At 42.5% G+C, this 23,687-nt stretch overlaps 1 protein-coding gene across 1 annotated transcript; it reads right to left on the bottom strand.

The window, feature by feature from the left end:
• Positions 1-2,701: 2,701 nt before the first annotated feature.
• LOC135504995 (inhibitor of nuclear factor kappa-B kinase subunit alpha-like) lies at positions 2,702-15,370 on the bottom strand. The gene is made up of 22 exons (XM_064923984.1): positions 14,994-15,370; positions 14,685-14,791; positions 14,176-14,270; positions 13,903-14,020; positions 13,535-13,604; positions 13,369-13,457; positions 13,100-13,189; positions 12,859-12,983; positions 12,612-12,719; positions 10,732-10,867; positions 10,274-10,468; positions 9,619-9,721; positions 9,265-9,388; positions 8,440-8,591; positions 8,158-8,219; positions 7,470-7,579; positions 6,808-6,857; positions 6,544-6,649; positions 6,140-6,287; positions 5,832-5,968; positions 5,615-5,714; positions 2,702-4,141 (listed from the first exon to the last, which is right to left on the bottom strand). Exons 2-22 carry the CDS (start codon positions 14,787-14,789, stop codon positions 4,076-4,078), a joined length of 2,289 nt encoding a protein of 762 aa, XP_064780056.1. The 5' UTR covers positions 14,790-14,791; positions 14,994-15,370; the 3' UTR covers positions 2,702-4,075.
• Between the last annotated feature and the right edge of the window lie 8,317 nt (positions 15,371-23,687).

Genomic DNA, 23,687 nt, shown 5'->3' with positions numbered 1-23,687 from the left:
CTACTCTTATCCTAGACATCCAGTTCAGTTCTGATAGATTCTCTCAGTTCACACACAAAATCTTTCCACAAAAGAAGATGGCTTTGCCAGCCAGGAGTCATAGGCCTATTGGCCACAAAGCCTATTGCTTACAGACTGACTCAGAACAGCTCCCAGATTTACAGGCAGTCTCCTGGGCAGTCTCGTGAGTGACTAAGGAAATGGTTTGGGAAGCATGGAGTGACTCCCCAGAGAGGCCCTGATCTGGGTCAGCTCGGACTGAGGAGTAGAGCAGACAGGAATCCTGATCTAGGATCAGTTTGGCCCTTTAGACTCAAATGAACATGGTAACATGGACAAGGAGGACCTGGTCCAAGATCAGCACGCAGATGCTTTATGCTCAGGAATGTAGCATTAAGTAGGGGTTGGTCTCAGGCATGCTGAGGCCTCCGATGATTCAGTCTGATTCACTCAGTATCAACGTATTAAAACACTGCTGGTTGTTATTAGAATGGGGGATGGGATGGCTGTGTCTGTGCTTGTTTTAATAGTTTAGTACTTGGTTCACTAACATTGAAACAAGGATGTCTTGCTTTCTATTTCGGAGTTAACAACGAAACAATTAATTTTGTTGTTCACTCAGATTTCAACAGTAGTTTTGGGTTGGAGGGATTACAAAGAATAAGTATTATTAGAAAAGAGTACATTCACAACACTTGGAACATGGAACAAAACGTACAGCAGTTATTGTGGTCTTGTATTAAGGAATGTTCGTATTGTAAAATGCTAAATGAAAAACACCAGACAAAACCACTTTGCCTCGTGAAACCTAGAGTCCTAGACTGGGCTTCAGGACAGTCCGACCACAAGTTTATTTTTATACAGTTCTACAGTGGCAGTTGTTACTTACAAGCAGTTGCTATTTTAGTGGTTTGCCAGGCCACAGCAAACGCTGAATAGTTTAATTCATTTTCCTCATCCATCACTGCAAAGTGAATGCAAAGCAGAAACTAACTCAGATCCTGAAGACGTGATGACACCCACAGAGTAGGATTGACTAATAGCCTATATTTAAATGATGCCGTGTGAGCAAAGAAATATGAGAAGTTCCGCAGAACCATGGACGATGAAGATATCTTCTTCCTTTCTTTGGAGCAAAAAAAGAAGAACAAACAACAAGCAACTAAAGCTCAATTACTAGGTGAAGAGAGAACCAACTGCCACTTGAAGAAGGGAATGCAAACATATTCATCTGACAAAAGCTACGGTCACATGTCTGAAGAGGACAAAAAGACCTACTATTCCATTTAATAAAATTATCCAAGAAGGGGAGTAGGTTACATTTCCCTGCCGGACATGACCTGTCCAGCTCCACAGGCACTCACCCCCCCACTGCTCTTAAATCATTTCCTGACATCTGCAGTAAAACTAATATGTCACAAGGCCAGCTGAGAGTGACTCTTTTCAACGGAAACAAAGAAACATTGGTGATAATGACAGGGTGGGGAAAGTGCAAGACCAGTATATCCTGCACATCCTTCAGTGGTCAGTGACTCATGTATTGAATCAGTGACTGTCTCTTAGGCTGCGTTTACAAAGGCAGCCCAATTCGGATTTTTCTCCACTAATTGGTCTTTTGACCAATCACATCAGATCTTTTCACATCGGATCGTTTTCAGAGCTGATGTGATTGGTCATAAGACCAATTAGTGAAAGAAATGATCAGAATTGGGATGCCTGTGTAAACGCAGCTTGTGTGCAGGAACAGAATTTGGCCCATATCCACAAAGCATCTCAGAAAAGGCCTTAGGAATCCTGTTAATACCTGTTTAAAGACACACAAAAAAAAACAACTTACAACTCAGAGTAGGTTTTGGGATGATGTTAAGATGGTACCAAGACAAACTGTGAGCCAGGAATCAAATGAACTCATACAAGTTCATCTCAGATGGTAATCAGGACAGTTTGAGGTACCGCAAAGGAAAGATAGTGATGACGCTCATTGACGTTGTTGCAAATGGGAAAATAACCGAAAAACTTTACAACACACGTTGCTTAAGACAACCACAGTGAATGTGACTGCATCAAATGTTGCAATGGTAAAACATTTGATATACATTTTCACCTGACATGATCACTTTGTCTACTCTTAATTATTGCCTAATTCTGATGGTTGTTAAGTGGAATTATGACAATAATTACCATTATATCAACACACTCCTCACTCCCGTTTAACAACTAAATCCATTTGGCACAGTAGGCAGTCAACGTTTGAAAGGTCTACCATTTTCATCGAACACAATCAAAGTTAGCATAAGCCCTAGATTCCTTCAATTTCATCATTTAATAGGCATGCCCAATTTAGACATCCTTTTCAACGTCATGTTGTGCTCCAAACAGATAACTTGAAATAACAGGTAGGTAATTAAATAATGGAAAGAAAAACGTGTATATTTAGTGGTTATAAGTATTTAGGCATAGTATGTAAAATAGGCCTTGTGTGAAATCATTGCCAAAAGCACAAGAGCCTGTAGCTCGAGATTATTCTATACGATCAAACCATGAAATAATCAAAACATTCTTTAAGCAAGTCCTTCACACAGACGCCTCAGTCTTCAGAAGCCTCAGTTAAAATCCACCATTGGAATTTGGTAGAGCAGAAAATATAGACAGTGGGCACCACAAACATTAGCTTCTTAGAACTAATATTAAGCAATACAAATTCATGCCAAGTCCATTTTTTATTGTAATACCAAGTCAATGTTTGATATCTACACAACACAATTACTAAAAAAGTAAACATTCAGACATGGGTTTTAACATCAGATCGTGACAAACCTTGAAGAGGGAAACTGACATAGCAGGTCACTTAAATACTACAAAATAAACGTTATCCATTGCACTTAAAACTACATAAATACAACTTATAGATTTAATGTACATGTCTTTCTGGAGCAAAGTGTGTACTTCATCTTTGTTACACCTCGGTGGTGCGTTCAATCATTTATCATGGCCCGCCATATGTTTCTATTCATTGAGCATCCAGTGAAAAGAAAGAATGACAGTGGCCCTGACAAACTGAATTTAACTTGTATTCTATTTTTCAGGTTTAAACATTTTCAACATGTGGGAAAAGAACATACCAGTATTCTTGGTGACACAAACGTCACAAAGTAACTATAGGATTTCCACCCCCCCCCCCTTCCATGTAAAGTGTGTTTAGTCATGATGGAATACTTTTAGTCAATCAAAATACAATTTATATATAGTCAAAACCCTTTCCCCTTGATCGATGCATGACTTGATTTCAAATACAGCTGATACATTTCCTGTCCCGTTGGATGATTGTAACAAGAGGTGTGTCACAAGGGCCCAGACTGATAAATAGGGTTCTAGAGGGCATCTAGGACCCCAGATGTCGGACTACTACTTCCTCGGCACAAACAGGATGGAGGATGCTTGGGAATGTCAAAAGTGCTGCTGGTCGATTGTAATTTCCTCCCCCCCCTCTCTTTTCCTTGTGCTGTGTCACATCACGAGACATGATGGGGCTCAACACAAACGCGCGTGCATAGAAAGCTTTCTTATCACTTCCATTTCCTTAGCCCAAACACTTTCCAGCTCTGTCATTCCAAAACTTTGACTCACAATCAATTGCAGTTTACTCTGATACTTTGATAAGATAATAGTAAAATATGGATTTTGATGAATAGTGGTACTTAGATTTGCACAATGATCCACGAGGTAAAATTAAAAGGTTACATTTGCTTGAAGAGTAATGGATGACTGACATGTCGTGTTCAGACTCTTTTTTTTGTTCATATAAAAACAAAATGATACATACATCCACCCTTCTCACCAAATAGAAGAGAAAACGGAGAAGACAAAACCACTGAGCATTTGTATTTTTTGATCTGCCTTTTTAAGAAGCTCAGGTTGGCCGTTAAAGTGAGTTAGCAAATCCGCACATCAAAATGTACAATTACATGAACTGCCGTGACTCCATTTTGTTAACAGCATTCTGTCCTTAGTGTTACTTGGTTGGAGGGCAGGCAGGGATGAGCTGGACAGTGCTTTGTTTACTGTTGACATGTATTCACACATTTCGTTTGAGCAGTTTCGTAGACAATGTCTCGTATTTAGTCCAGCTCCAATCTTGCTCCTACAAAGAGATGACATAACACTTGACCTCAATGAAGCTTTAAGGTTGTCGCTGTAACAAACAAAGGGTTAACTGTGGAGTCGACACAAGGTCAAAATTGTCTATATTGTGAAAAACCATGAACAAAAATGTGTATTTTGGTTTTTAATTTAAGGCTAAGCATAAGGTTAGCAGTGTGGTTAAGGTTTAAAATCACATTTTAAGAAGACAAATTGTAGAATTAGGTGGCGTTTGACTTTGGGGCTGCGGTAACTAGTGATGACCATGGTGTTTGGTTTGTGGTTTAGACACCGTATCAATCTCAGTGCCCTCCGGGAAAGGCAGCCAACCTCCCCAGACATGTTTCGAATGGATGAGATTAGCCAGTTGGCCTTAAGGACATGTCTGAGCCCACTTAATACAACACAAGGTTGGGGAAAAAGACAGAGGGAACCTTATCACCCTCCTGACCTGGGACAACTAATCCCACCCTGATAGGGAGTGGACCTACAGAACAGTGTGACTGGTAAATGACGCACACCAGTGGTGCCAACTTAACAAGTACCTACATGTTTCAATTCCACGTTATAGACTGAACGAATATATAAATGCAACACGTAAAGTGTTGGTCCCATGTTTCATGAGCTGAAATAAGAAATTCCAGAAATGTTCCACATGCACAAAAAGCTTATTTCTCTCAAACTTTGTTTGCATCCCTGTTAGTGAGCATTTCTCCTTTGCCAAGATAATCCATCCACCTGACAGGTGTGGCATATCAAGAAGCTGATTAAACAGCATGATCATTACACAGCTGCACCTTGTACTGGGGACAATAAAAAATGCCACTGACATGTGCAGTTTTGTCACAACACAATGCCACAAACGTCTCAAGTTTTACAGGGGAGTGCAATTGGCATGCTGACTGCAGGAATGTTCACCAGAGCTGTTGCCAGAGAACGTAATGTTAATTTCTCTACCATAAGCTGCCTCCAACGTCATTTTAGAGACTTTGGCAGTACATCCAACCGGCCTCACAACCGCAGACCACGTGTAACCACACCAGCCTCAGACCTCCACATCAGGCCTCTTCACCTGCAGGATCGTCTGAGACCAGCCACCCGGACAACTGATGAAACCGAGGAGTATTTCTGTCTGTAATAAAGCCCTTATGTGGGGAAAACTCATTCTGATTGGCTGGGCCTGGCTCCTCCAGTGGGTGGGCCTATACCCTCCCAGGCTCCCTATGGCTGCACCCCTGCCCAGTCATGCGAAATCAATAGTTTAGGGCCTAACTAATTTATTTCAATTGACTTGATTTCCTTATATGAACTATAACGCAGTAAAATTATTTTTCTTCAGTACAGACGTGTGTGTGACTTAACACACTGCAGAAAACGTGGTGACGTGCAACACTGAAATATAAGACGCTGCATTGACAGAATACCAGGCTTCCATTACAAGTCTTGCCAGCTGAGAGAAAACGTCCCAACTCACCACTATGCTTTTGGACTGCTCGTCAGCAGCTTCCTGCATCAGGCTGGTCAGCTGACTGAGGTACTTCTGGTTCTCCTGAAGCAGACGCGGGGCAGCATCACTGGAGGGAAGGAGAAACAAAGAGAACAAGTCACCTACTGTCCTAAGGGAATTCCTTTTCATTCTGCTACATATAACGTGTCATCCCCTCCCGTCTGTCTACTGTATAGCCCAGTACCTATCGTTGGGTCCTGGTAGGGAGGTCAGGGGGTGAGGGTTGCTGATGGGCTGGGCAGACTGGGCCCACTGGGACACCTGCAGGGGGTTGGACAACTCTGGGCTGGCTGCTATCGAGTTCCTTGCAGAGTTCTGAGCCTGGGAGAAGACAAATGACTGACACTGAACACGTGTTCACTTATTATGACGTAGCTAGCTAAGTGAGTTCAATAGAAAATTGCACAATGTAAAATAACCCAATGCCATCTTACAGTAGATCTCATGACCTTATGACTAACTTAACTCTGGTTCTACCTCTCTGTCACTCACACAGGCAATCTTCAGTAGGTGCCAGAACTCTCTCTGTCTCTTGACCTGCATCTGCATCACAGTGTTGTCGGCATCCTTGATGTTCTCCAGCGTCTTCTCAATCCGTGGGAACAGGTCAATTATCTTCTGCTTGCTCAGTAAGATCTTACTGCATGGGGGGGGGCAGACGGTAAAACCTCAGGAATAGCAAAGAGGGCAAAATCCAACTAGGCAGCCATATCACCACATTTCTGTGGAACGTTCAGAATTCTGAGATAAATATATTGCATTGAACAGACACATGCCTCTCTGACATGCAGAGTGTAGAATCATGTCAGCTCTACTCATGCTATTTCTATCTGCAATGCTCAGTTGATGACCCGGGTGAGGTGACGGTCTACTGAACAGTGCCGGACCCTGTCTACCTGAGATGTGCGTAGAGGTCTCGGAGGACCTTGTCTTGGTTCTGGACAGTCTGGATGATGGCTTTAACCATCTCGGAGCTGTCGCTGCTCACATCAGGGTCAGGCGCTGAGGGAAGAACAGCACACTGGTGTCAGGTGGTGGTAGCGTTTAGAATTACAGTTGTACCATTACAGATTCTATTCCATATCCAAAAGTACTACTGTCTTATGGACATTTACGACAGCTGCAGTGCAGTGACTGTTTATTGGTCCAAAGTGGCTTACTTCTGCATTTCATCTTCAGTTGTTTGTAGAGTTCAATGGCCTTCTCCTCTCTGAAAACAACGAATAAACAAGTCATTATTTTAGAAGATTAATTTTATACAGAAGAGTTGACCTTTTCTTCTTAAAAAGTGTGCATTTGAGTACTCTAAAATCAGTGTTTCCTAACCCTGGTCCTCGAGTACCCCCCAACAGCACACATTTTGATTGTAACCCTGGACAAGCACACCTGATTTAACTTGTCAACTAATCATTAAGCCCTCAACTAATCATCAAGCCCTTGAGCGGGGTACATTTGTCAAGGGCTACAACGAAACTGTGTACTGTTGGGGGTACTGGAGGACCAGGGTTGGGAAACACTTCTCTAAAATGTATATGACTAGCAATGCAAATTAAAGAACATTAGGTTAGCTGTCAGATCAGCTACTGCTTTAGCTGGACACAGAAGCCAGACATCTCAATAAGGTTCCATCCATTTCTACTTAAAAAAGGAAAGTTTCACCCGGTTTGAATGTTTGAACAACGTATAGTGCAGATACACAGGAAAACGTGAAATGACCCCAAGGAATCTATAGAACATTGCTCAGATACTCAGACAGATAGACCCTTGATGCGTTTCATGGAGAGACAGAGCGTGTCATTCACGCCTGGTATAGAACACTCACAGCTGCTCCATGACGTCTCCTTGGCGACGGGCGTAGGGACTCCGCTGCAGCTCCACAATCTCAGAGTGTAACGACATGATTTCCTCATCCAGGTGGCTCACCTCTGCCACCTGGTGGACCAGACACATTACACCTGGTCTTTCAATGGTAATAGGTAGAGTTGTCCCTGAGCACTAATAGAGGGTAATACTTTTATTAACCGAACGAAAACAGTTGGTGGGGTAATCTGATTCTAGACCTGTGGTTAAAGGGGCAATCTGCAGTTACCACATCCATTTTTTTGGGACATTTAAATTAATATGTACCCATTGATTCCTGAAGAATATAACGTCTTAATAGGTCATGAGTTTAGTTCAACTGTCGTACCCCATCAGAACCCCAAAAATACACTTGTTTGTAAACAATGTCATTCTAAAACAGTTTATAACATCAAAACTATACATTTTGATATCATGGATGGTCAGTCCTTGCATCCAGAGCTCTGTCTATGAATTTGAGTGGTTCCATTTCTCCAGCCCCATCCCTTAGCCTTTTACCAAAACAAGGGCAAGATGTGTTCTATACCAACAATCAATTTGGAATGAAGAAAATCCATTGTACATGAGAATATATATATATATTATTTATTTTTTTACACCCGGAATGCATGCAGCAAAGTTCCTAAGTTTGTCCCCATCCCTGCTGGTACCTGTGTATAAGCAGCAGCTTTCCCCTCGTTCTCCTGCCACGCTTTCAGCATCTTCTCTGACGCTGAGGGGTAAAAACAACCAAATCTCACGAAAACAACTCCATCTTTTCACAACACAAAACCATTGTTGCTTCTGAACTGGCACCCTATTCCCTAAGTTGGGAAATGGCACCCTATTCTCTACTATGGGCCCTATGTAAGGAATAGGGCACCATTTCAGACAAGAGGGCCATGTGGGTGACTATTCATGGCACTACCGATCATTAGCCGGCAGACACTCACAGATCCCATAATGCATCTGGTCGCTGTACTTCTCCAGGTCGTATTGAATGCTGCTCTTGAAGAAGTCCAGCTTGGCCTTCAGCTGCTGGGAGAAGGCAAACATGCCGTTCTTGCACCGGGTCAGGTTGGTGTTGTAGCGTAGGAGGCTCAGCCTGGACACACACACAGAATAGAATAACTGTCTGTTCAAATACAGAAATATACATCAATATAACACGAGATCACACCAATTTCCCTCCAAAAAACATCAGCCTCGAGCTAACTTCAGCGCACGTAAACGGAAAGGTGAACATCGTGAGCCTTCTGTGGGATTTCTGGAACGCTTTAACTGAACACTGAGGCTGTACCAGTATTCAGTTACCCGCGGGGTAACTGAATGAGCACTCCTACCTGTCAAAATGCACTAATTCTACTGCAACCTTTTTCGCTTACAATAAAAATCGCTGACTCAATCTTGCAAAGTTAGGTTTGCTGCATTTAAAGAGGCTGATATTATGTTAATTCGATCACAATTCCCACATCAGAAAAGTTTATCTGACAGCTAGTGTAAACTAATGGGGCAACACTAGTGCAGTTTACTGAAGTTCAATCTCATGTGTCTCAGCGCGGACTGGCATTTCTTCTGCATGGCCTCGCGTGTAAAGCTCATTGGGAACATTGAATCACCCACCACAGATGAAAAAGCAACTGGCCGATTCTTCGAAAGCAAGTCTGGGAACTTCTTTTAGCAATTTCAGTTTGGTAATATGGTAATGTCTCAACGTAAAGAATCTCACTTCCTTTTAGATTTGTTTAATTCTAGTACAGCCATGCTGGCTTACTCACATGGCAGCCCTCTGGCCCTGGAACAATCTGCTGTAGTCGTCATTCAGTCCACAGATGTAACTAACCGCCTCGCCCCACACCTTCTTCAGCACCACCAAGGGAAGCTGGGACTTAGCTTCCCGTACTGGGGAAGAAAAGGTGACTTGCTTCTACATAAGGCTTTGTACATATGAAGGAAGAACAAACTGAAGACATTTTTGAACCAAACGATGGAAGGAGGACTAGTTTAACCGAAAGCTCAATTTTGTTTTTGCCCAAAAAAACACTACCTCTAATTGCATGAGCTTGTATTCCGATCCAAATCGGCTTAACATCTCAAAATATTTATCAGCGGGCAGAGAAGACAGTACTCACCAATAGCGTTGACTTCATCAGGCAGCTGTCTAGCACTGAAGGGACCAGAGTACTTGGTGAGGCTCTTGTCAAACAAATAGATGATGTAACTGTCCCAGCCTCGCTGCACAACATACAAAGCACACACAATCACTTTACATGGGGGTCAAATGCTAAACATGTTCATGCTGAAGAGGTGAGTAAGATTTACAATGTATTGCATCGAAACCAGCCCGACGACTCAAAATTAATTATTCCGCTGCTCTATCGTTTGCTACCTACTTCAGTCTGAGACAGCCGTCATTTAAGTTGTTTGTGGTGAAGTCAAAATGAGGGGTGTTGTACAAAACAAAGTTATCAGCGATTGGATCATCTCGAACCAAACAGTATCAATGCCAAATTTTTCAAAACATCGCTTTACCCACATGTGTTTTGGCTCTGGCCCAACATATTGGTTTCTGCGACCAATCAGACGGTCTAGAACGGATTTCCATTCTAGAAATTGTCAGGGAGGTACTCCGATCCAGACTCACCACGGAGAACAAACTAACGTCCGTGGGCGTGGTGTAGCGTTTGGCCAGAGCAAGGAGTTTGGGAAGCCAGGCAATCAAAACAACATTCTAACAAATAACATAACACCAACGAAGTAGCAGAGTGGAACCAAAAGGAGTCTTACCACCCCGTCAAGGACACACTGGGCTGCAGCCTTCCTGGGGTCCAGCGACACCCCCGTCTCCTGCAAAAGCTCCTGGTTGACCAGCTCAATCTTGGTCTCAGTCTCGATGCGGCGCTGCAGGCTATGGAGGCTCTCCTCTGGGACCAGTTGGAAGGAGTGGACCTGGGCTGTGGTCATGTTTAGGATGTGGACAACCTGCAAATGAGAGAGAATATATGGGTAAAAGGAAAAGGAAGCCGACTGGCTAGCAGATTGAGTCAATCCAAAATATCAAAACACTGACAGTCAAACTTAACATTTTGCTGAAAAAGTATATTCATTGCACATTCACTTACTGAGGAAAAATAAAGAGTTCACTGAAATTTGCCTATGAGACCAAACCAAATAAATGAGGCCAGCCTTGACAGAGAATCTATGGTCAGCTCAATAAATACAGTATGATACATTACAGAACTAACCTTCATGCATAATATTTGTTCCAGCACTTCAAAGCACTGGGGTTTCTTGCTGTCAGCGTTGGTCTTGCCTCCCCTCTGGACAGGATCCCATTTCAGCATCAGCTGAAGCAGCATCTCCATGCGCTCCAGCAGTGTCCTGAATGAGCACACCGCAAATTAACATTGCCCCCGGTGGAGGGGAAATAAATAGGTTCACTCTATACAGGTCATGGGTCGTTTCTCTCGAGTTAAGAGTCCCGGTTTTCAAATTTCAAGTTATGCTATTCAATGAGGTGAAACGTTTAGAATGTTGTCATAAATTGAGCTGACACGATTCACTGTTCTACATGACAGAAAATCACACACCTACTCATTCAAGGGTTTTTCTTTATTTTTACTATTGTAGAATAATAGTGAAGACATCAAAACTATGAAATAGCACATTTGGAATCATGTAGTAACCAAAAAAACTGTTATATGAAAATATATTTTAGATTTTTCAAAGTAGCCACCCTTTGCCTTGATGACAGCTTTGCACACTCTTTGCATTCTCTCAACCACCTTCATGAGGTAGTCACCTGGAATGCATTTCAATGAACAGGTGTGCCTTGTTAAGGAATTTCTTTCCTTCCTCATGCATTTGAGCCAATCAGATGTGTTGTGACAAGGTAGGGGTGACATACAGAAGATAGCCCTATTTGATAAAGACCAAGTCCATATTATGGCAAGAACAGCTCAAATAGGCAAAGAGAAACAACAGTCTATCATCACTTTAAGACATGAAGGTCAGTCAATACAGAAGATTAAGAACTTTGAAACTTTCCTCAAGTTCAGTTGCAAAAACCATCAAGCGCTATGATGAAACTGGCTCTCAGAAGACAGCCACAGGAAAGACCAGACTTTGCTTGGGCCAAAAAACATGAGCATTGGACATTAGACTGGTGGAAATCTGTCCTTTGGTCTGATGAGTACAAATTTAAGATTTTTGGTTCCAACCGTCGTGTCTTTGTGAGGCGCAGAGTAGGCGAACGGATGATCTCCGCATGTGTGGTTCCCACCGCAAAGCATGGAGGACGTGGTGTGATAGTCTGATTTATTTAGAATGTGGTCTGATTTATTTAGAATTCAAGGCACACTTAACCAGCATGGCTACCACAGCATTCTGCAGCGATACGCCATCCCATCTGGTTTGCGCTTAGTGGGACTATCATTTGTTTTTCAACAGGACAATGACCCAACACACCTCCAGGCTGTGTAAGGGCTATTTGACCAAGAATGAGAGAGTGCTGCATCAGATGACCTGGCCTCCACAATCCCACGACCTCAACCGAATTGAGATGGTTTGGGATGAGTTGGACGCAGAGTGAAGGAAAAGCAGCCAACAAGTGCTCAGCATATGTGGGAACTGCTTCAAGACTGTTGGAAAAGCATTCGAGGTGACTTCATGAAGCTGGTTGAGAGAATACCAAGAGTGTGCAAAGCTGTTATCAACACAATGGGTGGCTACTTTGAAGAATCTCAAATATATTTTGATTTGTTCAACACCTCTTTTAGTTACTACATGATTCCATATGTGTTATTTCATAGTTTTGGTGTCTTCCTTATTATTCTACAATGTAGAAAATAGTACAAATAAAGAAAAACCCTTAAATGAGTAGGTGTGTCCAAACTTTTGACTGGTACTGTGTGTGTGTGTGTGTGTGTGTCTATATATTTCAATGCTCTGTTACATGACACCCTACTGAACAGGCACCTGATTGCCCAGGTAGAAATATGTCTGTGGCTAAAGGTTATGATGTGAACCAGCATACACATCCTTCGAGGACCCTGCTGTACATAAAGATGTTAGGCGACAGGTAGTTAATAACGCCATCAGAATGAAGTGTGTGATGGCGTCGGACCTGCTCAGATTGTTGGGGTATGGTAGATGTGTGGAGAATCTGACGTCCCCATTCAATTCCTCTACGGCCATGATGTCTTTGGGACCTTTGCTCCGCACTTTGCTGGCCCTGAGGAATAACAACATTGAAATGGTATTTAGAATGGTTGCCTAGTGCCCCTTGGAGGATAACTAGCACTTGAGAACTGTGTTACTGTATTAATTTATTTTGGGGTTGGGGGCACAATCAAATGCAGAGGGACAACTACCATTGGACCGGCTGAAGATTGTGCAGAAACGGCCGGAATCCACAGCTGCATTCAAATATCATTGTGCCAAAACTCCAGTAGTCCACTGTGACAGTGTAAGGCTTATTCTCAAATAGCTCAGGTGCCTGGGGAAAAGATATGCAATGTATCAATATGTAAGTCCGGTTTTAACAAACAAACAAAGACAGTAGTGTAACATTGAATCAATAGGAATCGAGCAGTGCGTGGATATTATGCTCACCAAGTACTGCAGTGTTCCCACAAAAGAGGTGCACAGACTCCCCTGGTCCAAGTCTTTGGCATAGCCCAAGTCTATGATTTTGTGAACCAACTGAACAAGGAAAAACATGAGAAATCGTAACATTGCAAGATGAACAGTAATCTTTCAAAATAACAATGTCACCATAGTCGATTTCACACTTTACAACACCAATAGCACAAAAATGTAGACTAATTTAAAACAGAACATGGTGATACATTCTGTGTGCTGGTCCATAAATATTGGGTTACCTTTCCGTTGACATCCTGCAGCACTACATTTTCTGGTTTAAGGTCTCTGTGTATGATCTTGTTTTCATGTAAATACTGGACGCCTGAACCTGTTAAGACCATTCAGAAAATCAGCTCTACGCAGAGCAACGATTGACACAACACAACGGTGTGGTACAGTACATACCGACGTCATTAAGCAGGGAAAGCACTTCACTTTCTTTCAGGCCACAGCAATTTTCTGGCTTGCTCAGCATCTGTCAAATTCAACCATTAACACATTGTTAGACAAATGGCTGCTAATATGAAGAAAAAAATGTATACTTCAGACCTCATGACAGAGCAAGCCCCCCAAAAAACAATTTTGTTGTCGTGCCTTTCCGCGAGGCATTTACCACTTAACTACTCCAGGGGCACTGCGCTGTGGCTAACCCTCTTTCTCTAACCCCCCCCCCAGGAGAGTATGTAGGTGCCAAGGGGTTTCAAATCAAAATGACACATTTGCGTGGACTTTAAGGAAAATTGACAAGTAAGTATTAATCCTCTTCAGTCCACCTTTCTGAGGTCTCCCTTGGAGCAGTACTCCATGGCCAGCAGTGGAAGGTCGTTTAAGGCAATGTGCTTCATCTCCTCTGGCACGTCTCGCGCTGTCACTACATTGAGATTATTCAACCTGAATATGAAAGAGATAAGAAAAACATTGTACTTGATCCTAACAAGCAAATGCCGATATGTCAATGTATCAGTGAAAAGGTAGAAGTCACTGTTCACACTGTTCACGTGTGTGGCGTTCAATGATGTACAAAGGATAATACGATGAAGACAAACTTTTTCATGATCTGGATCTCTCTGCTCCACCTGTCTTTGTTTCTTGGTATTAACTCCAGACGACACATTTTCACTGCTATTTTTTCCGATGTATCCTTGGAAACAAGGGGGGAAAGTATAATCTATTATCTTGATTGAACCTGTAACAGCTGGTCAATTCAACAGATGTGTACTTGTGAATTCACAGAGGGAAAATTACAAAACAGTACAGTATTCCAAAAGCTATTTTTAGGCTACGAAGTGTTTCTCTCAACTGGTGGCCATTGGACCTATGATACATTATATTTATTTATTTTTATTCAAATACAGATCAAAAATGTACATTCTTACATCATACTAAACAGAACGCAGGTATCTATGATACATTATCTGCCACCCAGTCAGGCCTACTGTTTACATCTAGGAAGTGGTTGACAACCTTTCACACCTACTTGTAAACATATCTCCAGATCTGATTTGGCAGCCGGATGTGTAGCTACCTTTATTCGCTAGCAAGTTGGAATACTTACATGATTTTGATACAGGTAGACATGGGCAAAACTGCCCATGCCCAATCTCTCTTTGAATTCCCAGTCTCCACAGTTTTGGTTTTGTCTGAAAGGAGGCTTATCCATTGCTGTAACGTTAATAACATGAACGATTAATGTTACATTTGGCTATGCAAATTGGCAACATGTACAGTTAGCCAGCTATGCTGTAAATCAAGCATTTACTAGCTAACGGTTAGCTTGATAGCTAAACTACTTATAACAGCTAACGTTAGTGGTGCTAGCTAACATTAGCTAGCTAAACAACTTTCAAGTTTGCCTTAATAGTACCTTCAACTTAGCTCCACCGTCAGATGATGTCCGTAAACAAAACGTATTAATAGCCAATATAGACGTTTAAACTTTACAATCGCCCATATTTTCCTCGCAGGGTTGTACCCATGACTGTTCAACGAAGCTCGTAGACGAAGTAAACATAGCTACCGTTAGCTAGCTAGCTCGTTGGACAGACAGCTAGCTAACGCTGCTGGCTATCAAAACTGGGAAACTATTGGAGTAATACTATAATCTTATAATCTCAGATAAGTATTACGTTACTTTGCTATTTCATACGAGAGTCATTGGCTGTTTTTTTTCTCCAGAAAAATAAAGATAATCTTCTTGTGTCTGACCAATGAACCTAGACAGGAATGTGCGCTTTCCTAGATTTGACGTCACCAAGAAACCCGGCAGCTTTTCTGAATTTAAAAAAATAAAGGGGCCAGGGGCCTCATTTATTTACGCTGACTGTGATGGTTTAATATTCGCGAAATAGTTAGGATAGTCTACCATTCGCTCCATCTCTTATTTAACTGGAACCACTTCACAGTAGCAAATAGATAAAGCCATTTCAAGTATTTGCTCTATTTGACCCGAACTGATGCGCAGTTTAACAGTAGAACAGACGTTTCACCTTTTCCATTGACATTTGTAGGCTACTGCATCTGAATAATGTAATGTTACATTTCTTCAGTAGACAATATTTAATTTATTAACATTGTACATATACAGTATCATAACCATTGTAGAATAAATTCCTCACCTTTGCTGGCCATGATGAGTTCATATTCCCGAAGTAGCCATACAGCGAATTACCATGCACATCTCTCATTATGCCTATTAGATATTGTAATTTCATGTTTTTGAATCAGAAAGGGAGCGAGGTTTATAATTTACAGTATAATTTAACAGTTGAATAGACAGTTGATATTTTGCATTGAAGTGTATAGACTACCACTGTAAGTAGGCCTGTAGCCTGTTTGTGCAGTCTTTTCAGAAATGGCACACGCAGATATTTATTAAATGTATTATACGGTTATAATTGAGCTCCTGGTGAGGACTAGATTGTATAAAGCTAAGGACATTTACTTTTCGTTGCAGGTTAGGAGAACTTACGCAGCAGGTTAAGATAATTACCGTAGCAGGTTAGGACAATAGTTCGTTTTAGGGTTCGTTAACGTTCTCCCCGAAAATACAAAAAAAAAAAACGTTTTTTGACGATTTATGCATCAATTCCGTCGGTAGCTGTACACATCTAGCCACAACTGTTGTGTCTGACAAAAGTTGCTGCTCAGTATGACGTCATGCCAAAGACCTTGAACACCATGAGAGTGAAAGTACGTGACTGACACACACAGTTTTACTTTCCTCTTGAAAAGACAGGTGCAAACGCTCTGGCCTATGACAGTCCAGAGAGAATATATAAATAAATACAAAATATGCCCTCGTTTTGTCGAGATCAGAAGATAATGTTTTTTTTTATCAAAAAAATAACAAAACTTATTTTGTCAAGATCAGGAGATAAACTATAAATAGGAGTGGACTTATTGATAGATTGACTATGGCTGAGGCAGAGAGCCCACGGTGGATCAGCGCATCCGTTTTTTATTTTGATCAGTGATTAACACATGCAAAAACGTCATTATGTCCGTCAGTTATAGACGTCTTCCAGAATTGGCTCCACTCCAATCACATTTTAAAGGCATGCAAAAGGTGGGGTCGCACTTCTATTTTAAATGGATTGAATGTGTAATGTTCAGTGCAAGAAACGTTAACATCGAGGTCTGTGGTTTCAAACTACCAATAAAAGTTCATTTTAATCTCGTAAATAGTTTTAACAGAGGTCAGCCTCTCAATAGAAGAAAAAACGCAGTCGCAAATAACAATTAACAGGTCGTACAGAACATTTTTAACAGCAAAACAGGCGAAGTGAATCACATGTTGAGGTTTCTAAATACTCCAACATTTAATGTAGGATACAGTGGAATGGTTATTTCAGTCCCAAATGTTGGGCAAAATGTTGTGGTGCTGAAGGACAGCTCCTCCGGTCATACAAATCATTTCACTGACTAGACACATACTCTACTGTAACACCTGCAGTTTGTTTGGAATTCCTCAGTTGGCCATTGTTGGCCTTTTATTGCTGGAGCTTTGATAAGAAGACCCTGGCCTATACAGTAGCACATGGCTACTTACAACAGATAATGCTCTATTAGAAGGTCTTAGATCTTTGTAGAGCCTTACTGCCTTTGGTGCACTATGGACACTGCTGTCCATCTAACATCACTATGTCCACTCCTATCTTGAGTTTACCTTGTGATCTTAACACAACAACTTTTGTATGCTATAGCGTTAAGATTTCCCTTCACTGGAATTAAGGGGCCTAGACCGAACCATGAAAAACAGCCCCAGACCATTATTCCTCCTTCACCAAACTTTACAGTTGGCACTATGCATTGGGGCAGGTAGCGTTCCGCTGGCATCCCCCAAACCCAGTTTAGTCTGTCGGACTGCCAGATGGTGAAGCGTGATTCATCACTCCAGAGAACGCGTTTCCACTGCTCTAGAGTCCAATGGCGGTGAGCTTTACACCACTCCACGCTTGGCGATCTTACACTTGTGTGAGGCTGCTCAGCCATGGAAATCCTTTTCATGAAGCTCCTGACGAACAGTTCTTGTGCCGATGTTGCTTCCAGAGGCAGTTTGGAACTCGGTAGTGAGTGATGCAACCGGGGACAGACGATTTTTTTAAGCACTACGTACTTCAGCACTCGGCGGTCCCGTTCTGTGTGGCTTACCACTTCGCGGCTGAGCCGTTGTTGCGCTTAGACGTTTCCACTTCACAATAACAGCATTTACAGTTGGCCAGGGCAGGTCTAGCTGGGCAGAAATTTTGACGAACTGACTTGTTGGAATGGTGCCACCCTATGACGGTGCCACATTGAAAGTCCCTGAGCTCTTCAGTACGGGCCATTTTACTGCCAATGTTTGTCTATGGAGATATCATGGCGTTGTGCTTGATTTTATACACCTGTCAGCAACAGTTGTGGCTGAAATAATTGAATTCACTCATTTGAAGGGGTGTCCACCTTTGGCCATGTAAATCGTGTAAGTCGTGATTTCAACATAATGAGGGAAACATTTGCATTTATTTATATGTCCTCTGGAGTTCCAGTACTGGCCCTATTTGTGGTGGTATCTTATTTTATGTAGTTTGACTTTGATATTTGACAAAATACAACAATGCACAAACAATCACTTTTTGAAACACTTTTATTTTCCCCGCTGTGCCTCTCCAGAAGAGCTCATATACAAGCAATGTTTCCGTAAAGAAGTGAGGTTTTAACAGGCAGTTGACACGTGTACAGCTAAAATGAGTAGAACTATCCAAGTAAAAACATTTCAAACGTCTCTCCTTGGCAGCAGTCTAAGAAAACTGAAATCAGTCAGAACCCCACTGTAGTACACTATATCACAGTTTTGAATGCATTGGTGGCTTGGTGTGGTGTCTACAACACATTAGCAGAAAACAGCATAAATACAACAACTTTTCCTTCATTCAGCTTTATAATTAAAAAAAAAATCATGACAATGAACTGCAGGACAAAAATGTTGTTCTATATATTAACCTTTCATTAAATACTCTAAACATAATATAAAGGAAAGCAGACCATTATAATATTATCTCATGCTGTATATATACAGTATATACACACATGTCACATTCAGAAGTGCTGGCTGGGAAAGGGTCAAACATACAGTAACACCGAGGCTTTCATTTCAGTATCAAGGAGCCAACATTTAGATTTTATTACCCAGAAATGTCACAATCAAATAGGCACATTTGACATACTTGGAGGGAACTAGCGGTTTCCATGCAAACCAGTGCCATGGAGACCCTGCAGCTGCTCTGTGATAACGTCAGAGGGGGCGGGGTGGCAGGGTGGGGCATAGAGAGCTCGCTGAGCTTGACGCGGAGTCCTGACTATCATACTGCCGTACAACAGACAGCGTACCGTATCAAACTGTCTGTGCCTCTCTCCCTCATGGTTAGTGCCTGGGCCAGAGGGAACAGGGCACGTACTGCATAGACCCCAACATATGAAGAAATAGTGTGTCGAAAATGACATTTTCAGTGTGGTTCACCTGTTGATTGAACGACACAACGTCCATTTGTATGTAAAGGGCCCTCATACCTTGTACCATCCAATGTCCCGAGGTGACATGTCCTTCTGTGATAGACTAACCTGCTCACATATGCCACAAGTGTCAAACACTATCAGTAAATACAAGTACCAAGCAGTAATATCACAGCAGTAACATCAAGTTACAATACAATTCAAGTTGTATGTCATCAGTAATAGTAACAATATACACAAGCAGTTAAGTGATGAAGGCAGCTTCCCAAAAGATTGTGTAGGAGAGTGATAGCAGTGAGATGATGAATGAGACAGAGGGCAGAGCAAACTGACAAGGGGGAAAGGAAGTGACGCGAGAGAGGAGGACGAGTGAAGGGGAAAAATAGAGACGGTATGAGGTTGGAGTGGAAAGAGATCATGGAAAAGGAAGGTGACAAATGGAAAAATAGCTGAAGTGAGATAGCAAAAGACGAGAGGCAAAATACACCCAAGTGAAACTTCGACTTAACATTCAATTGTCTGTACTAAAATTGTACAGATATTTTTTTTTCAGCAAGGTAACTACATGCGATGGACACAGCTGGATAAACCATTCCGGCTTCAAAACATTACATGAATCTGCCGGCTAGAATATCCTCCTCAGCATACTGCATTCAATGACATTCACGAACCTACAGCAGAACAGCCAGGTCGCAGCATACTGCATTCAATGACATTCACGAACCTACAGAACAAAAACACATCTCCTCAGATGTACGCATTCGCGCGCACACGCGCGCGCACACACACACACAGAACTATCTGTCAATGATCACAGATAGCTCCACAGTACTCCCTAGCCAGAGACTGCGAATGGGCCCCCCTAAAAAGCTTGTGCAGTGCGGGGGCAGCAATGTTATGGCTGAAAGTTAACTGAATGTCCTGCTAAACAGCTCTCTCTGCTGGTAGGATGCTGGCAACACAGCTGTTCAAGGCGACGTTTGAAAGCCTGAGTAGAAAATGCTATCCTTCAAACATATTACGCAACTATATGACATTCTCCAGTGAATGTTTGAAACTGAAGGTGTGTCATGAAATGGCTATGTCGATTATTTTTTATCTGCATTGATTGAGGATATGGTATGGATAAGCTTCCATACATATTTCGCCAGTAAATGCATTGCCGCTCCCCTGCAAGGCAATTCTCTCACATTCCACGTTTCACATTCACCTGTTACATTATTCCATGTCTGGTTTTTTTGTGTAGCAACAACAGCAAAACATTACTCTCTGACATGAGTAACACATACCTTCAAAGTAAATCATGCAAACAATTTAAAGAAGAATGACTCTCTCACTCTCTTCAAAATAATTCAGACCAGAGAGTTGAAATCATGATGGGAATTGATTGTGGCACTGTCCCACTTCGCTAGGTCTCCTTTCTCAGTCACAACATTGTTTGATAGAAACATAGGCTTTTAGATAACACTCAGATTGTGCTGGTTCCTTGGTTGCCCCTTTACATACAGAAGAATACTATGTAAAAACACATGATTATCACAGAACACTTTCAGGACATTTAAATACAGGGAATGTATAATATCAACTCTATGTTTATTTTATGCATATTCACCAGGATATATTGTAAAAGTACATATACTGTATAATGTATGATACAATATAAGCTTAATATAGTAGCTGGCAGGTTATTATAAAACGTCTGCCATAAGTTTACTATGAATATGAATAAAATACTTCTTATATTCTTGATATTTCATCGTACAATGACGCTTACAACAGTACACAAGAGGAAGAGGAGCATGTCCGACAGACTATTGTAAAATACTGTAAAAATATATATAAAAAAACAAGAACATTCAGGGTCTGCCTGGTGAGTGTTAAATAGGTCTTATAAACAAGTGCCCTATACATATACACATAGATTAAGGGAGTAACAGGGAGGACATGTCAGGGGGTAACAGGGGGGACAAGTCAGGGAGTAACAGGGAGGACAGGTCAGGGGGGACATGTCAGGGAGTAACAGAGAGGACAGATCAGGGAGTAACATGGAGGACAGATCAGGGAGTAACATGGAGGGCAGGTCAGGGAGTAACATGGAGGACAGGTCAGGGGATAACATGGAGGACAGGTCAGGGAGTAACCTGGAGGACAGGTCAGGGAGTAACATGGAGGACAGGTCAGGGAGTAACCTGGAGGACAGGTCAGGGAGTAACCTGGAGGACAGGTCAGGGAGTAACAGGGAGGACAGGTCAGGGAGTAACATGGAGGACAGGTCAGGGAGTAACAGGGAGGACAGGTCAGGGAGTAACCTGGAGGACAGGTCAGGGAGTAACCTGGAGGACAGGTCAGGGAGTAACAGGGAGGACAGGTCAGCGAGTAACCTGGAGGACAGGTCAGGGAGTAACATGGAGGACAGGTCAGGGTGTAACATGGAGGGCAGGTCAGGGAGTAACAGGGAGGACAGGTCAGGGAGTACAGGGAGGACAGGTCAGGGTGTAACAGGGAGGACAGGTCAGGGTGTAACATGGAGGGCAGGTCAGGGAGTAACAGGGAGGACAGGTCAGGGAGTAACAGGAAGGACAGGTCAGGGAGTAACATGGAGGACAGGTCAGGGAGTAACATGGAGGACAGTTCAGGGAGTAACATGGAGGGCAGGTCAGGGAGTAACAGGGAGGACAGGTCAGGGAGTAACAGGAAGGACAGGTCAGGGAGTAACATGGAGGACAGGTCAGGGAGTAACATGGAGGACAGGTCAGGGAGTAACAGGGAGGACATGTCAATACAACAACGTGAATAAAAATACAACACAACCCAAACAGTTGCTGCTCTCTTTTTTTTCCAGCAAGAAGAAAAAGGCATAAAAGAAAAAGCTGAGCTCAATGCAGACATGCTGAGAAAAAAACAAAGTGCAGCCCAGAGAAGTAAGAAAGAAGAACAGAAGCCCACCACAAGACAAAGCTAAAGCAACTGGCTAGGTAGGAGTAGTATCAACTGTTATTAAATGGGCACTCTGCGATTCAACAATACAAAGCATCAACCGGCCAATGATTTGGTTTTCAGCTGAGGGATGGGGCTGGAGAAATAATATATAATAATAATAATATATCCCATTTAGCAGACGCTTTTGTCCAAAGCGACTTACAAGTCGGCTGGGGCCACTACTTTTTACTGCCCCAGCGGGGGATGGCGGGCGCCATGCTCTACCGACTGAGCCACACAGGATGTAACCCCTCTCACATCCATGGACAGCGCTATGGATACAAGGACGAACCATCAATGATATCAGAAACGTAGTTTTAACCACGTTTTGTGGAGATTCTGTTTTTGTTTACAACTACACTGTTTACAAACAAAGGAGTAAAACAAGTTTATATTTGGGGTTCTGATGGGGTACAACAGTTGAACTAAGCTCATGAGGCATATATACTGTACATTATATTATTCAAGAGTCAATGGGTATATATCAATCGCAGAGTGCCCCTTTAAGGAAAGGAAAGAAACCATGGGTCTCTCTTGCTGAGAGGATGACGCAGGACAACTAAGCAATAAGGCACAAGGGGGTGTGGTATATGGCCAATATACCTCGGCTAAGGGCTGTTCTTAGGCACGACGCATCCCCCGAGCTGCCTTATTGCTATTATAAACAGGTTACCAACGTAATTAGAGCAGTAAAAATAAATGTTTTGCCATACTCAGTGGTATACGGTCTGATATACCACAGCTGTCGGCCAATCAGCATTCAGGGCTCGAACCACCCAGTTTATAATGACATGTCTCAAATGACATCCGCCACTCTGACAACCCATTTGGGAGATAGGATAGAGATGGGAGCCACAGTTACCCCCTCTCTGAGAGGGGAGAAGAGTGCGAATGTGTAGAGAGTGGAGTGTCTGAAGTCATGAGATCTCAGTCTCTCCTCTGCCCTCGCCCTGATTCGGGCCAGGAGGAAGAGTTGCAACTGAACCTCCATTGCTGATCCTGATGCATAGTGCACTGCCATTACGGATCCACTAGAGCCACCTTGTTGCTGCCATATTTGCCCCAAAGAAAAGTTCAGGAACTGCAAGTACCCTAGTGTTTAGGCTCCCTCATGGAATGTGGACACACCCTGATGTTGTGGAAAAAATGGTACTGCAATGAGTCTAGGGTCTAGCTCCTCTTACTGCAGTATTACAGTACTGTAACACATGTTGAAATCAACAGAACAGTCATTGGAGACTTAAGGTGTCAAACATGTAAACATGTTTGGTCCCAAATCAGAAAAAAACAACGTCAAGAAAAAAGGTTGGTAGAGGGGTTTGTGAGAGAGGTGACCTCAAAGAATTAGAAGGAAAGGATGCTGGATGGGAGTCCCCGTACGGCAGAGCTACCGCTTACAGGAAGACCCTCTGTCTTACCGTATGGTATAGTACAGTCTATTAGTGCATCCAGAAAACCTTCTCTCAAATTATTCCTGTCCAAGCTCCATGACCTCTCCAATGCTCCTCCCTCCCTCATGTCCCAACACACCGCTGGCATTGGCCAGTGACCGCGCCAGTCATAGGACCTGCACCTCTGCACCTCCCCT

This window comes from Oncorhynchus masou, chromosome 18 (assembly GCF_036934945.1).
Source record: "Oncorhynchus masou masou isolate Uvic2021 chromosome 18, UVic_Omas_1.1, whole genome shotgun sequence".
Taxonomy (NCBI): domain Eukaryota; kingdom Metazoa; phylum Chordata; class Actinopteri; order Salmoniformes; family Salmonidae; genus Oncorhynchus; species Oncorhynchus masou.
Note: the sequence above shows the minus strand (reverse complement) of the source record. Positions and strands in the feature narration are given on the sequence as shown.

Bases quoted from the DNA above. Each gene is read 5' to 3' on its own strand.
- LOC135504995 (XM_064923984.1), bottom strand. From the start codon at position 14,789: ATGGATAAGCCTCCTTTCAGACAAAACCAAAACTGTGGAGACTGGGAA. The intron at 7,580-8,157 runs GTACCAGCAGGG...CTGGTCCACCAG, and splicing joins AAGCTGCTGCTTATACACAG to GTGGCAGAGGTGAGCCACCT. The intron at 5,969-6,139 runs GTGAGTGACAGA...GTCTTCTCCCAG, and splicing joins ACCTACTGAAGATTGCCTGT to GCTCAGAACTCTGCAAGGAA.